The following is a 15713-nucleotide window of genomic DNA, read 5'->3' on the forward strand; positions in this document are numbered from 1 at the left end:
AAGAAGTTTCAACCGGGCCACACAGTTTCAGCCAAGCATGCCCAGCATCTTCTGGGGCTAATGTCGTCAGCAACACCTGCGTTAGCCCACGCTCGCCTCAAGCTCAGATCATTACAGAGTTGGTTCCTCTCTCTGTTCAATCCCCAGCTCGATCACCCCAGGAAGCCTCTACTAGTAACTCCAGAATTAGCGCTACAACTTCAATGGTGGGATTATCCCCCACACTTACGAATTGGACGGCCGTTCCGCCCCTTACGTCTCACCATTCAAGTTACCACAGATGCCAGCCCCACAGGATGGGGGGCTCACTGCAAATCCCATCGGATCCATGCTCTTTGGTCACTCCAAGAACAGAACCTTCATATCAATCACCTCGAAATACTAGCAGTGTTCAAGGCGCTCAAGGCCTTTCTTCCCCTAGTGCAGGGCCGCGGCGTGCAAATCGTTACCGACAACACCACTGCCCTTTATTACATAAACAAGCAGGGTGGCACGCACTCCCAGTCATTACTCTACCTAACAGTGACTCTTTGGGAATGGTGCATGAGACACCACATATTCCTTGTCGCAGTCCACATAGCCACGGACGACAACACTCTAGCAGACGAACTCAGTCGTCGCAGAAGCCAGATGCACGAGTGGGAGCTGGATGCGGCGGTATTTCATCATCTCTGCCTTCGGTGGCGCACTCCGGTGGTAGACCTATTTGCCACTCACCACAATACCAAGTGCCCTGTTTATGCGTCCAGGGCGGGGATGGGACGGAACTCTCTCGGCGACGCATTTATGATCCCATGGGACATCGGCCTACTCTATCTATTCCCGCCATTCCCTCTAATTCAAAGAGTACTAGTGCAGCTTCGAGCTTACTCAGCGGAAGCGATTCTCATCACACCATTTTGGCCACGCCAGCCATGGTTCCCAACCTTAAGGGACATGGCAGTGGACTCCGTCAGACTCCCGACGTTCCCATCCCTTCTCACTCAGAACAACGGCAAGGTTTGCCACCCGGATCTCCATACTTTACGTCTAACAGCGTGGAGGATATCCCGGAGATCAAGGAGATACTAGACAAATCCAGGAAATCTTCGACTTCTACTCTGTACTCTTACAAATGGAAGAGTTTCCTTAAGTTTACTGAGTCAAAAGGGTGGCAGGCGTCCCCTGCGTCGCTCTCCACCGTGTTGCAGTTCCTTCGCCACTTGTTTGATTTCGGATTGTCCGTTTCCACTTTGAAAGTTTACCTTGCAGCGATTGTAGCCTTTCAACCTAGGGGCTCTCCCTCATCCCAGCTTTTTTCCCATCCAACTGTGAGAGCTTTCCTCAAGGGTCTTATACACCTCAGACCTCCCAACAAGCCGCTGATACCTCAGTGGTCACTCCACCTTGTCTTGAATGCCTTGATGAGGCCCCCATTTGAGCCTCTTGCTACGTGCTCTTTAAAGCTACTATCTCTCAAAGTGTCCTTCCTAGTAGCAATCACGTCTGCTCGCAGAGCCAGCGAGTTAGCGGCCCTCAGGGCTGACCAGCCATTTCTACAGTTTTTCCAAGACAAGGTCGTTCTGCACACAGATGTATCCTTTCTCCCGGAGATCGTCTCAGAATTCCATCTCAGTCAACCCTTGATTCTTCCTACACTCTTCCCCAATCCGACCAGTGACACGGAGCGCATGCTCCACACTCTCGATGTTCGGAGAGCGCTGTCCTTCTACGTCGCCCGTACCAAGGAGTTCAGGCTGTCCCCCAAATTATTCCTCTGCTTCTTTGGACAAAAGAAAGGCCTACCAGCCTCTCCGTCTTCAATATCTCGCTGGATAGTCTCTACAATATCTTTAGCCTACGAGGTACAGCATCGCACTCCTCCGGAGGGTTTGCGTGCCCACTCTACTAGAGCTGTGGCGTCCTCAATGGCTCTCCTAAGAGGAGTTGACCTACCGGATATCTGCAGGACTGCTACGTGGTCACGAGCGTCCACCTTCATATCACACTACAGGCTGGACGTTAGAGCCAAGAAGGAAGCATTTTTTGGGAGAGCAGTCCTCACCTCTATCTTTCAGTGACGGCCCACCATCCGGTAAGCAAGCTTGCTAATCACCCTTATTGTGTGCATTCACAGAAGACCACGCAGAAGAAAGACGGGTTACTTACCTGTAACCATGGTTCTTCAAGTGGTCATTCTGTGAATCCACACAAACCCACCCAACCTCCCCACTATCCGTCCCTGTAAGCCTACGACATTCTTGGTATCTAGGGCGGATAAATGGAACTGAGCGTTGGGTGGGCGGAGCATGCGCAGTGTAGGTCATTCTAACAATGTTTCTTTTACAGAGCTCTCGAATGTTCCGAGGAGACCAGCGCAGGCGCTGATTTAACCCTTATTGTGTGGATTCACAGAATGACCACTTGAAGAACCATGGTTACAGGTAAGTAACCCGTCTTTTTGTTTGCTATTTTTTCTCCTTTGTGGTGGGGAAATGCCTTCCCTGTTTGATTGACCTTCCAAAATTGTTGTTTGGTTGATATACTATGTATTTATTCTGATAGTGGTGTATATTTTCCTAGGGTTTTTTGTGAGGACTGTTTGTTTGCTTCTGTACTCGTGTGAGGACTGTAGAGTGGACTTTGTGACTCTGCCAATGTGTCACTGGACTGTATGGACATTTTTTCTTCTTGGTGTCATACTGTTGGTTGCTTTAGAAAGCGGGCATCTCTGCCAAGTGACCAGTGCCTGCACGGTGGCAACTTCTTTGCCTTTTTTCTGTTATGTTTCCCAGGCCCAGAGGATCCCTGTTGTGCTGAGTGTGTGGCACTGAACTCATACTCATTTCTCTTTTCTAATTTTTGGATAGTTGAATGTTTTTTGAATTGGTTGGTGGGTGAGTGAGGTATTTTTTCCGTAGGGTTGATTATGATTTTTCTTTCTTTTGCTTTTACATTAGGTTGATTGTCTGTTACCGTGCCTCTGCTTTTTTGAAGTGGTTTTTAAGGGTTTCTTAGGTCTTTTGGAGTGCCAGAAAACGTATGGGAAACACAAAACAAGTGATATGAAAGAGACTTTCTCTTTGTGTAAAAATGAAAGGGCCGGTACAGTACATTTAAAAAATGCAAAGAAAAAAAGAGGTACCCAGAAAGAACTGGAAATAAAAGAAATGCAATTTTGTTGCTGTGCATATCCCTAATTTGTGTTTACATTCTAGAATTTCTATCATCACATTTTGATACTTGCATTAATTGCATTACATAAATCAGCTATAGTTACAGGTTACGTCAAAATGGTACAGTCGAAACCTACATATGTTACACTTCATATTTTTCAGCAAATCAGTGTTTGGTTCCATGTAGTTCTCAGAGGTGTGTCCTGGCTCAGGAAGAGCAACGTCTGCAAACTGGGGACAAACAGTTGGCTAGACATGTGCTGCTCTGTCTGCTTCTCATTGTTGGTCTCTTTGCCGTGAGTATTTCATTTATTTGGAGGTGAGGGACAAAGACCATGTTGCAGAGAAGGCGAAAATAAAGTTTAAGTGCTTCTGATTTAGTGTAAATAGTCCTTACTAAAGAAACAGTGTGACATATGAAGATTTGTATGGGCAGGCAGATTAGTTAGTCAGGGAGTATGCAATGTTTGTGACATTTATGAACTAGTGGATATGTCCATGAAAAGGATCGCTTGTTCCTTTAAGGATTGTTCGGAAAACAAATTATGCACGCCTGACTTACTGGTGTTTACATATTATTATTAATGAAGGATGTGCCAATCTTTTTTTCTAACTTCTACTCCAAAAATTCTCCAAGAATTTCCTAGGCATAATTCTGGGAGTACCAGCCCATTGCGAATGTTTACACAGTAGCACAGCAGCTTGTAGGGTTGGAATTCAAGAGACTAGGTGGCTCTTTCACCACCCAGCTTTGTTTGTATGCAGTAACAGTTCATGAACTTGTCATTAAATAATAGATTGTGTTAACAGTAGTCCAATAACATAGAGACAAAGTACTGAACTTCCTGTTTTCTGTCGGACAATAATTTTGTTTTCTTAAACAAGCATATATATTATTTAACTTCAGGTCTCAACATAAATTGCAATAAAAGTCACAAAATTAACTTTTAAGACACTAATGTTAGCATATATTGTTTTTTTCTTACACAGAATTTATCCAGCTGTTTGTGGTGGTTGTTCAACCAGGAACCTGGAAGACTCTATGTGGAACTGCAGTTCTTTTGTGCTGTATTTAATTTTGGTCAGGTAGATACTAATATTGAACTTCAGATTTATTACTAAGTCTTGTGCACATTTATTTGAAGCATTTCCCACTGACCCTGAGTAAAAAGGTGTAAGATAACTTACATTTTAAATGGAAGTGGGATTGACTAGCTTACCTTATACTCCTTGGCTCATCTTCACTTTGATTAATATTGTGGAGAAATCATTAATTTTTATTCATGTATGCTGATGAATTGCACTAAATATTTAGCTGTAGTCTGTCTTGGGGGCAGGAAATCTTGTTAAATAAATACAGATGTTTAATGACGTCTGTTTCCTATGTAAAACATGGCTGTGCTGTTAGACCAAGCAGATTGAACAAATCATTGTGGAGAGAATTGCAGGCATTGAGAGAGCCCCCAACTTAGTTATCACACCATGAACTTCAAAAGAAGCCGTACCCATATCCTAATATTGTAGTTACTGTTTTCCATTATTGGTACTTATATAAAAAAAAACAACATATTGAGGGATTCATTTTTTTAATATAAAGAACATTCCCTTCTTGAAGTAAGCCATTTATTTTTTATTAGCCTACTCACTGAACTTACTGAGTGACTGAAATCATGTAGTTTAGTACAGTAAATTGCACTAGAGTATGCTCATTGAGTCAATGGAGATTTGGTGAGTTAATTTCTCCGTTAGGTTTCATTGATTTAAAATGGGTCTATTCCAGTTGCAACTTACTATATTAAAGCACTGGTTCTTAACCTTGGGTTACTCAGGAGTTTTGGACTGCAACTCCCAGAAGCCTTTACCACCAGCTGTCCTGACTGGGATTTCTGGGAGCTGCAGTTCAAAAGCATCCGAGTAACAAAGGTTAAGTACCACTGCATTAAAGTATCTTACAAAGACGCTAACTAACCATATTTGATAGGCTTTGTCTCTCACTGTGGTTTTAAATTTTTCTCTTTATGTCAATGTGGAATATAATATTAAAGAAAATACACTGAAAGTGGGATTAGAATCAGTAAAATGCCATAATTTCTCACGACTGACTGCAAATAATTTTTGAGATTTTAATGCACTGCTGCATCTTCCTTTTGTTGTTTTCCTTTTGCAGGGGTTCATTTCGTTTGGAATTTTTGGCTTGGACAAGCATTTAATTATTCTTCCATTCAAAAGAAGGTAATTTTCAACATATGCATAATATCACATTTATGTTCAGTTTGGTCAGTCCGATATGTTAATACCAGCTTTCTTTTAAAATTTAAAAGCTTTCTTTATCCTGTCAGTATTCTTTCTCACTGGTCTATATCCCCTTCACCAGCAGCTCTATTACCTATTTTAAATAGAAATGGTATCCTTTTGCTACCTAGGTTTGAATTCCTCTGGGGCGGTAGAACAGTGGAACGCAGGGAATCATCTGTACCTGAGGAAATCCGGATGGCATGCCAGCAGTTTGTTAATTACCATAAAGAGACATGTGTAAGGAGCATTGTCCAAGACAGAAGGTGGGGCTGTTTATCAGTGCAGAGCTGCATTTAATATGTTCTTATTCCTGAGCTGAATGTATACTATGCATTAACATTAATATGTCAATAATCTTTGTGTGTCTTGTTGTGCTGGAAACACTTCCAAATAATGCTAAATAGACTGGTGAATAATTCTAAACTTGTCCATGTATGTTCCTGAACCAAGGTATGTTTGGTCTTAAATCAAAATGGTGGGAAACTATTTTGAAGATGCTTCCTTTGAATTGATGTTAACATGCTGAAGTCATTGGCCATAGTTTCAGGTGAAGGTGAAAAGGAATATAATAAGCAAAACTATCAGTAGAAGAAGATGCTGACTTCTTCCATGGAGTACATGCGGCATGTAACCCAAAGCCTTGGATGTCATTTCTTACCAGATGTACTTTGGAGTTCTTGGTGGTGTTTCTCTTGGATTTGGTGGCATGCTTCTTCATTCCTTTGGATCTCCACCTGTATCATGCTTGTCGTCCTAAATCGTAATTCTGAGTTTGTCTCCAGGTTTTCAGATATAAATGATGAGGTTCTAAATTTAGCATTGCACATATCCTTGATAATCTTTCTGGGGGGCATAAATACAGAGGTGTGAATAGAAGGAATAATGCATTATTGATTTATTTTTAAACTTCTGTCAAATTTAGAAGAATCTTTGGAAGCTTCTTTTTCCTAGATTATTTTCAGTGAGCAACTTCTTTTAAAATGCACATATTGGGATGGTTTAAATCTTGAAATTAAGTGGTAGCGTATGTTTTGAATATGTGTATTGTAATATTCCTCTTATTTCTATAGTATGAAAAATGTGTGCAATGCCTTGGCCTCACTTTTTTCTGTTCTTCTAATGTTCTCTGTCTTCTCCACTGAATTCCTGGCATCCGAAATCTTTCTTTTTTTGTCCAAAGACTTCATTTGTTGGCCATGCTTTGCTTCATTAATCCAAATTAACTGCTGCATAATTTAATTAAAATAATAGGAAGCATCTTGATTGATTACTATTTTGCGTAGTTTGTGCTGGCTTGCTTTTACTTTAGAAAACAGCCTATATAAGATTAAGAAAACATGAATCACTCACTATTGCAGGCAAACTTAGAAATGACATGTCTGCTATTATCATTTATTAACAAGTTTGTCTTGCTGTATAAATGGAAATAGAACCTTTTCCATTGTCATTCCTGGTGTTTTGCATATTAATAAAAGCTTCAGAAGAATAAGCAAGCTTCATTACTATTATTATACAGTGATAGCAAGTATTCTATTTATACTTGAAAAATCTGCTTTTAAAAATCCATTAAAATCTAGTTTTACTCCATTGTTATTGTCAACTGAGCACCCTTTAATTCCAAACCATTTATTGTTTCTTTAAGGGCTTAGTCCAAACACTGGTGCACTAGGGCATCTGTAGACTAAAGGGTGGAAAGTGTGAGGAGACAACAGACAGCAAGGATGAAATTGCTACTTGGCAGCTTGTTAATGTTAGTTCTTTGTAATCAGCAGTGTGTTAAAGTAGCTCTGATGCAGCCATGCTTCCTGCAGATCTGGATGGCCACATCAAAGCTGCCTTCACAAACTGTGAGCAAGGCAGTTTGCCAATTTCCTCCTCTCTTTCTGCTGACTTTGTGGTTGGCTAGATTGGATTCATCTGGGAAAACCTGACTTTCTGGATGTGACTTGACAATGGATCCATTTGCAATTTTCCCACTGTGTAGGGTTCTACCCTTGGGCACCTAGTTTTCCAACAGCAAGGAAAGTTTTTATGAACAATCCATTGCTTTTAGGCTGTTTGCAGTCTGAGAGTAGACTGATTTTTTTCTCACACTTAAGGTGCATGTTTGTGTACAAAGGGGAGATGTTGATTTCTGGGAGTGGAATGCAGCTGTTTTTCCAACTCATGAGGGAGGAGGGAATAGAATAATAGCCTTTGCAGCTAGTTCTCTCTGCCCATGCAGCCCTCTCAGTACTACCTCATCCATTGTTCCAGACAGTCTCCAAGCCCTCCAGAGTATATTTTTTGAGGTGGATAATGGGGGAAGTGATTAAGGTTTCCTCCTTCCTCTTTTCATCAGTGGTCAAAGTCCTCCACTGAGTCAGAAATCTTCTGCAGATGGAAAGAGTATGCACAGAAAAGAGATTTTGAATACAGTCTTCTTGTTATAATTTCTAAATGATTAACCAATCTATATTACTAATTTACATAACTATGATTTATGCATGTCTTACCTTTAGTAGATTTGTGCATGCATTTTAAACACAAATTAGGAAAAAGGTGATCCAGATCTGCCCAAAAATGAAGACACTTTAATAGACATGGCTGATCCACCTTTTAACACTTCTAACTATCATGCTGTCTTTCCTTATTTCCCTCTTATTCCCCCACCCCCATTAAACAGTGGTGGCACAAGATTTACAGAACGTATGGGTGAATCCTTCCTTTGACATACAGGTGTGGCACAAAGACTGTGACGGGGGTCTTCTTTGGTTCTGACCTGGTGACATGGCTCGTTGAAGTTGGCCTTGCTTCAGACCGTGGAGAAGCTGTGGTGTATGGAGAGAAACTGGTGAAAGGAGGCATCGTCCAGCATATTGCCAATGAATTTGAATTCCGGGATGAGCAGTTGTACTATCACTTTATACCTGGGAGAGCAGCAACAAAAAAGAGCCATGGGCGTGAGGAGTCACTTGGAAGCTAGCCAATGAGAGCCTTACCCCAAATTCAGTGCACATTTTTACAATGTCATCTTAGTCATAAGTTTGTCTTCTACCCAAAGAGAATTATGTCTTGCATTTTGAATGCTGATGAATTCTGATTGCTTCAGGGACTTATTTCAAATCATGGAAATTCAAAAGGGTAATATTATCCATACTGCCATACAGCATTTTGTTTATTTTATTTTTAAAATAACAGTTGTTTTAAAACACAGTTCCCTTGCCGGTACGCCAAATCTTGAAGAATCTTTTGTGTTCCTCCTCTTCAGTTTAATTCAGTGTTAGTATCATGCAGTGTAAAAAAAAAAATCAGGATCAGCAAATAAAATGCATTTGGGGAAGGTACAGTCTCTTCCCTTTTGAAGATAAAAATCCCCAGTTGTGGGACACAGTGATCATGAAGAGGGAGAGGGACATTGGCGTTGGAGGATTAGAATGAAGAGGATGACTTCTGCTGCTGATGGTCATGGTTCCTATCAGAGCGCCCTTTTGAGACTAAGTGATGTTTGTGGGACTTAACGTTCCATTAACAGTTTATAGAGCTTTCTGCCCAAGTGTAATTTCTTTTCCAAAATGTTTTCCATCATTAATAGTTCTGAGATGAGTGGTTGGCATATAACTACTGAATACTGAGCCGTTCGTTTCACAGACCTCAAACTAGTAAACATCCTGACTTCAGTTTAAATCTGTGAAGTTGTGGTTACTTTGCACCTCTTAATTAAGCAAACAGCCTGTTTAAAAGGAAGCACCAAATACTTGAATTGAACTTGAGTACTACTTTCATTATGCAATTAAAGAACTCTTATTGATATATTTTTAGATAACTTTGAAATATAGATATTGAAAGCTTTTGTTCATAGGCTTGTTAATAATGGATTTAAATTAAACTGACTGCCAGTAACTTCCTGTCCATTACAACTTCTGTATTTTTTAATGTTCCAGATTTCTCATCTGTAGAACACTGACTTGTATACAATGTCATATTTTTTTTTACTCCTAAGCTGCCATGAAAGGATAGAAGTGGCAGAGAGCAATGGTTTTATTTACTCTTTTTAAAAGGCAAAAAGAATTCTAAAGACTTTGCATAGTTTTTAGATTGCCAGCATCGCTGAAGGAAGCATTGTCCCCTGGCTTAGTTTCTTTCCTGTATCATGAGACCGCTTCTCTTCCATCAAAATCTTCATTCCTTTCCGGGATGTGTGATGTGAACATTTATTTTTGTAGCAGTGTGAATGTGGGTGGGTGGGGAGGATTCTTGCAACCTGTGGTGGATAGCCCCTCCTAATAGGAGGATGTCCTAATCTCTTCAGTAGCCACCATAGCATGTACTGCAATGTCCATGAGAAATGTAAACAAACCATGTCCTTTTTTACTCTCAGGCAGATAATCCATGCAGTGTCCATGGTGCACAGGAACTAACACACTGACAGATTTTCCTCATGTTACATTAAACAGTCCTATCTTCTGCAACGAAGAAAACTGTTTATATAGTGTGGCTTAATTTGAGCTGCAGCTGAAATGTAAGGAATGCTGCTGTTACATTTCTAAAAGCAAGCATGCTTTTGGAAAGAATTTTGGAGAGATGTGTTTTGAAAGTGGTTGGTATCTCTGCATTCTTGGTGTGCCAGTTTCTCAATAAATGCAGATGTGCTGTCTCTTAGTTGTGTGTTTTTCTTTTCAAAGCTGAAGACAATGGTTTCTATGTACAGTATAGGTACCTAATGTACCAGGCGAGGTTTCCTGAGTTATAGCACAGCATTCTAAATGCTATGCCACGCAGATAGTTTAGATGGTCCGAAAAGGTAACTGAATAAAGTAAAAGGAGTAAGTAATCAATATAGCCAGAAATAGATGTTAAGAAAAGCATGTTTTTGCTAATCAGGAAAGAAGCTAGCAGTCCATGAAGTGGAACTAAAGATCCAAAATGAAAACATGGAGAATGGTTTTAAAAGTGGATATTGTACAGTGCTACCTGTTCTCAGTTCTGCTGTATGGCATAGAGTCATGAAGATTAACACAGGCTGCTATAAAAAGATATAATTATTGGAAGTGCATCTTTATCAAAGGAGACGAACTAATTCTTGGATGGAAAGTGACCAACAAAGTATTACTAAAGCAAATCCATAAAGACCAAGAAATCATAAAACTCATTAAATGCTGTAAGGTAGAATTATTTGGTCAATAAATGAGAAACATGCATGCAGATTGCCACAGTGGATTATTCAATGGGAAAAGAAATGCAGGAGCACCAACTCATTGCATCCAATGAGAAACAAAAAGTAGAAAGACCTGCAGTATATCACAGAAGTGAGTACACCCCCTCACATTTCATAAAGATGTTAGTATCTTTTCATTTGACAACATTGAAGAAATGACACTTGGCTACAATGTAAAGCACTACACAGTTTGTATAACAGTGTAAATGTGCTGCCCCTCAAAATAATGCAATATACATCCATTAATGTCTAAACCACTGGCAACAAAGTTGAGTACACCCCTAAGAGACCCATTAATGTCACAATATTTATTTATTTATTAGATTTATATACCGCCCATCTAGAACGTGTCTACTCTGGGCAGTTTACGTATAACATAAAAGTAAAATCCAGATTGATTACAGAGTCCAAGATAGGAAAGGAAGAAAAGAAGACAGAAAAAAGAAAAGGGGAGATAGGCTAGGTAATGGCTGTAGGGAAGGCCTGCCTGTATAGCCATGTCTTCAAGTTATTGACGGCCCTCAGTGAAGAAGCCAGGCGGATCTCTACAGGTAAGTTGTTCCAGAGGTGAGGGGTCACTGCCGAGAAGGCCTGATTTCTAGTTTTTTCCCACTGGGCCTCTCTTGGTGTTAGGCCCCTCAGCCGCCCAGCCTGACTGGAGCGGGTGATACAGGTACAACTGGGTAGAAGAAGGCGCTCTGCCAGGTATCAACAGCCTAAACCATTAAGGGCTTTGTATGTAATGGTTAGCACCTGGAAACCAATGCAGAAGCGGATAGCTAGCCAGTGTAAGGCAGCCAGGGTGGGGAAAATATGGTGAAGTCTTTTCACCACTGTTAATAGCCTGGCCACCATGTTCTGGACCATCTGGAGCTTCTGCATCACTCTCAAAGGACGCCCCACGTAGAGAGCATTACACTAGTTATTCTTGAGACTATGAGTGCATGGACCAGCGTGGTGAGTGTCCCCATGTCTAGATAGGGATGCAGCTGAGCAATCCACCTAAGATGTAAAGGCATGGATGCTACCTGGGTCTCCATGGTAACTGCTGGGTCAAGATGGACCCCCAGACTGTGAACTGAATTCTTTGTGGTGAGAGACCGCCCCAAAAAAGAGAGGGAGTTCCCCAAACCACTGACATCGGGGCCACCCACCTGCAGGACCTCTGTCTTGTCCAGGTTTAACCTTAGTCCATTCGACTGCATCCATTGCAGAAGTCTCCAGGCAGCACCCAAGGGACGGAACAGCATCCACTGCAAGCTGAACTCTCTAGGGACAGCCCTCCAAGAAAGACTGGAGCCAAGTGAGAGCAAGGCCACCAGTCCCCAACTCCGAGAGCCTACCCAAGAGGGTACCGTGGTCAACAGTATCAAAGGCGGCTGAGATATCAAGGAGGAAGAGCAAGGACATTTTGCCTCTGTTGGCCTTCCTAAGTAGGCCATTCAGCAGGGCAACCAATGCCGTTTCCATGTTGTGGCATGGCCTGAAGCCCAACTGAAATGGATCCAGGACATCAGTTTCATCCAAGAGAGCCTGAAGCTAGTCGGCCACCACCCTCTCAACCACCTTGCTAAGAAAAGAAACATTGGCGACGGGCGTATAATCAATGTTGTCCACCATCAAGCTCGATTTCTTTCTAATGAGCTTAATGAGTGTTTCCTTAAGGACAAGGTTCTGCCCTCAAGAAGAGACCCATTTATTATTTCAGTGGTCCATTCAGTTATCACGGGCCTGGCAGATTTGATTAGTCAGGCTGGGCATCGGTCAAGGGAGGAGGAGGAGGCTCGGCAGCGATCAAGGACCTTGTCCATCTCTGCAGACGTCACAGGTTGAAACTGAATAATTGTCAACAGACAAGACACTGTGCTGGATGTCACAGCTCAATCCACTGTTTTCAAATAGAGTGCAAAATCCCAGCGGATGGCCTCCACTTTTGATTTTTTTAATGCTGTAAATTGGTCACAAGAAATGCTAGATGGAGGCCAGTCATTGTAGCCAATTCTGGATAGGTTGTGTACTGTACAGAAAAGTTCCGCCTGCTGATTGCATGCTTCACTATCCGAACAGCGAAGTAAAGAAGTAGGCTTTTCTAGCAGCCTCTACCTTAGCAAGGTAGAGGTTAGATGTGACCTTGGCAGTTTTTAAGTTATTTTCCATCGGGTTCTGCCTCCAGACACTCTCTAGCCTCCTATTCCACTTCATAGCCCACAGCTGCTAGTTAAACCAAGGTGCTGGTCGAGCTCTGTGACTGAGAAGGAGTTTAGGAGAGATTGTGTCTACAGCCATGGCAGCGGCAGCATACCAATCATCCACCAGGGCCTCAACAAGACCACCAGTCAAGTCAGTCCGAATTCCACGCATGGCGTCCTGGAACCCAATAAGGATCCAGTAGCCTGCGAGGGTGGACCATGAAAATAGGTCTCTGCTCCCGACAGGGAGGGAGAGCCACTGTGAGGTTGCACTTTATCAGGTGGTGGTCCGACCACGACAAGGGGACCAACCGAAGGTCAGTCACCCTCGGGCCACACTCTCTCTGCTCAGTGGAGAAAACCAGGTCCAAAGTATGGCCACCCATGTGTGTGGGGCCATTAACATGTCAGGACATGTCCAAGGAAGTAATGGTTTTCAAGAACTCAAGAGCCGGACTGGTAACCTCCGCCTCCACATGGATGTTGAAATCACCCAAGACAATTAGTCTCAGGGATCCCAACAGAGCCACAGAGATGAAGTCGGTTAGCTCAGGTAGGGAGGTGACTGGATCACGGGGCGCATGGTATGCCAGCAAGATCCCAATACTGTCCCTGGCCCCAATTGACATGTGGAGGGCCTCTAGGGCCTTCATCGCCACAGCAGAGAGCCTGACAACCTCAAGGGTGTCCTTAAAAACAATGGCAACTCCCCCTGCCCACCCTCCGGTCTCCCTTGGTGCTGGATAGCATTACCAGGGGACAGGCAAGCTCTCTTCCTCATCCTCCAAAAACAGGTCAGTGACCACTAGGACACTTACCAGATGAGGGAGAACAGTTCAAAGGAGTAAATGAAGCAAAGCAACCAAAAGAAAAGAAAACAGACTGAAGAAGTGAGAGAAATGCTCCCGTCCAACTATTGGGATGCCATCTTGGACTTATTTGCTGTCTTCACAAACCTCAGGTGTGAAGGGAGAGCAGGTGTTATTGCTCTCACTCTCTCAGACTGGTCGCTGGAAGTTCCACATGGCACCTCATGGTCATGAACTATCTCAGGATCTGAAAAAAATGAATTGTTGCTCTACATAAAGATGGCCTAGGCCAGCGATGGCGAACCTATGGCACATGTGCCATAGCTAGCATGTGCATCCCTTTCTGCCGGCACGCAGGCCATGTCACCAGATCACTACTCCCCCCCACGCAGCCAAACCTGAGAAGGCAGCTGCAGCTGCAGTGCTGGTGCTTTGGCAGGCGCATCTGGAGCAGTTGGTGCTGAAAGCGGATCCGGAGTGGGGTCTTGAGGCACCTCTGTGCCCGGGATTCCCCCTTCCTCCACCACTTCCAGTGCCGCCACCGCCGCTGCAGCATGCTGTCCACTAGGTTTTGGTTTTGGTTTTTCAGTTTTGGCATGCGAGCCCAAAAAGGTTCGCCGGCACTGGCCTAGGCTATAAGAACATTGCCAAAACCCTGAAACTAGCCTGCAGCACAGTGGCCAAGAACATACAGTGGTTTAATAGGACAGGTTCCACTCACGACAGGCCTCGCCATGGTCAATCAAAGAAGTTGAGTGTCCGTACTCTGCATCATACCCAGAGGCTGGCTTTTGGAGATAGATGTAGGAGTGCTGCCAGCATTACTGCAGAGGTTGAAGGCGTGGGGGGTCAGCCTGTCAGTGCTCAGACCATATGCCACACACAGCATCAAATTGGTCTCCAGGGCTGTCGTCCCAGAAGGAAGCCTCTTCTAAAGATGAAAGAAAGCCCACATATGGTTTGCTGAAGACAAGCAGACTAAGGACATGGATTTCTGGAACCATGTCCTGTGGTCTGGTGAGACCAAGAGAAACTTCTTTGGTTCAGATGGTGTCAAGCATGTGTGGCAGCAACCAGGTGAGGAGTACAAAGGCAAGTGTATTGTGACTACAGTCAAGCATGGTGGTGGGAGTGTCATGGTCTGGGGCTGCATGAGTGCTGTTGGTACTGGGGAGCTACAGTTCATTGAGGGAACCATGAATGCCAACATGGACTGTGACATACTGAAGCAGAGCATGATCCCCTCCCTTTGGAGACTGGGCCACAGGGCAGTTCGGAGACTGGGCCGCAGGGCAGTATTCCAACATAACGACCCCAAACACACCTCCAAAACAACCACTACCTTGCTAAAGGAACTGAGGGTAAAGGTGATGGACTGGCCAATATGTCTCCAGATCTAAACCCAGTTTAGACATCAATGGCTGTGTGTTGCGTTATTTTGAGGGGAAAGCACATTTACACTGTTATACAAGCTATATACTCACTACTTTACATCGTAGCCAAGTGTCATTTCTTCGGTGCTGTCACATGAAAAGATATGCTAAAATATTTATGAAACATGAGGGGGTGTACTCACTTCTGTGATATACCATAACTCAGATGAAAAACACATTGGAAATCATTCTGAACAGGAGACATGCCCTAGAAGCTGTGAGAGAGGAAGAAAAGGCATGACTTCAGAGACAATGACAATGTGGTCAATAACAGTTTAAAGGAACCCGAGAGGGGCATTTTGGACATCTCAAGGTAAACAGTATTTTAGGGTGGTTTCCCATCAGGTGTGACTGCAAAGGAGTGTGTTGGAGGATTGAAGGGAATGGTTCTTCCTAGGCAAGCATATAAGGTGGGGTAGCCACCTTCTAAAATGGAGGAGCCTCCTCAGGATATTGGGGGGGAAAGACAATAAACAGATATTACAGTTCTTCCCCAAAGGCAAAACACTACTTGGTGACCAAAATCCTGTTGCTTAGCATAGTAATTCACGCTAGAATAGGCCCACTGAATCCCTGGGCAGCCCCACATAGAAAGCATTGCAGTAGTCTAATCTCGAAACTACCAATGCATGAAC

General features: G+C 43.1%; 1 protein-coding gene across 8 annotated transcripts in view; it reads left to right on the top strand.

Annotated features, from left to right (window-relative positions):
• GPR155 (G protein-coupled receptor 155) overlaps positions 1 to 10083 on the top strand; it is a 48585-nt gene extending 38502 nt beyond the window's left edge. For 6 of the 8 annotated variants that reach the window (XM_020805143.3, XM_072980318.2, XM_020805142.3 and 3 more), the window contains 5 exons: positions 3318 to 3451; positions 4146 to 4241; positions 5323 to 5387; positions 5579 to 5713; positions 8169 to 10083. In XM_020805143.3, coding sequence (XP_020660802.3) covers positions 3318 to 3451; positions 4146 to 4241; positions 5323 to 5387; positions 5579 to 5713; positions 8169 to 8415 — 677 coding nt within the window. In that variant the 3' untranslated portion in view covers positions 8416 to 10083. Of the gene's footprint in view, positions 1 to 3317; positions 3452 to 4145; positions 4242 to 5322; positions 5388 to 5578; positions 5714 to 8115 lie in introns of all 8 variants that reach the window. The other 2 variants (XM_078394097.1, XM_020805146.3) reach the window with 1 other exon arrangement.
• Positions 10084 to 15713: the final 5630 nt, after the last annotated feature.

Source organism: Pogona vitticeps, chromosome 1 (assembly GCF_051106095.1).
Source record: "Pogona vitticeps strain Pit_001003342236 chromosome 1, PviZW2.1, whole genome shotgun sequence".
Taxonomy (NCBI): domain Eukaryota; kingdom Metazoa; phylum Chordata; class Lepidosauria; order Squamata; family Agamidae; genus Pogona; species Pogona vitticeps.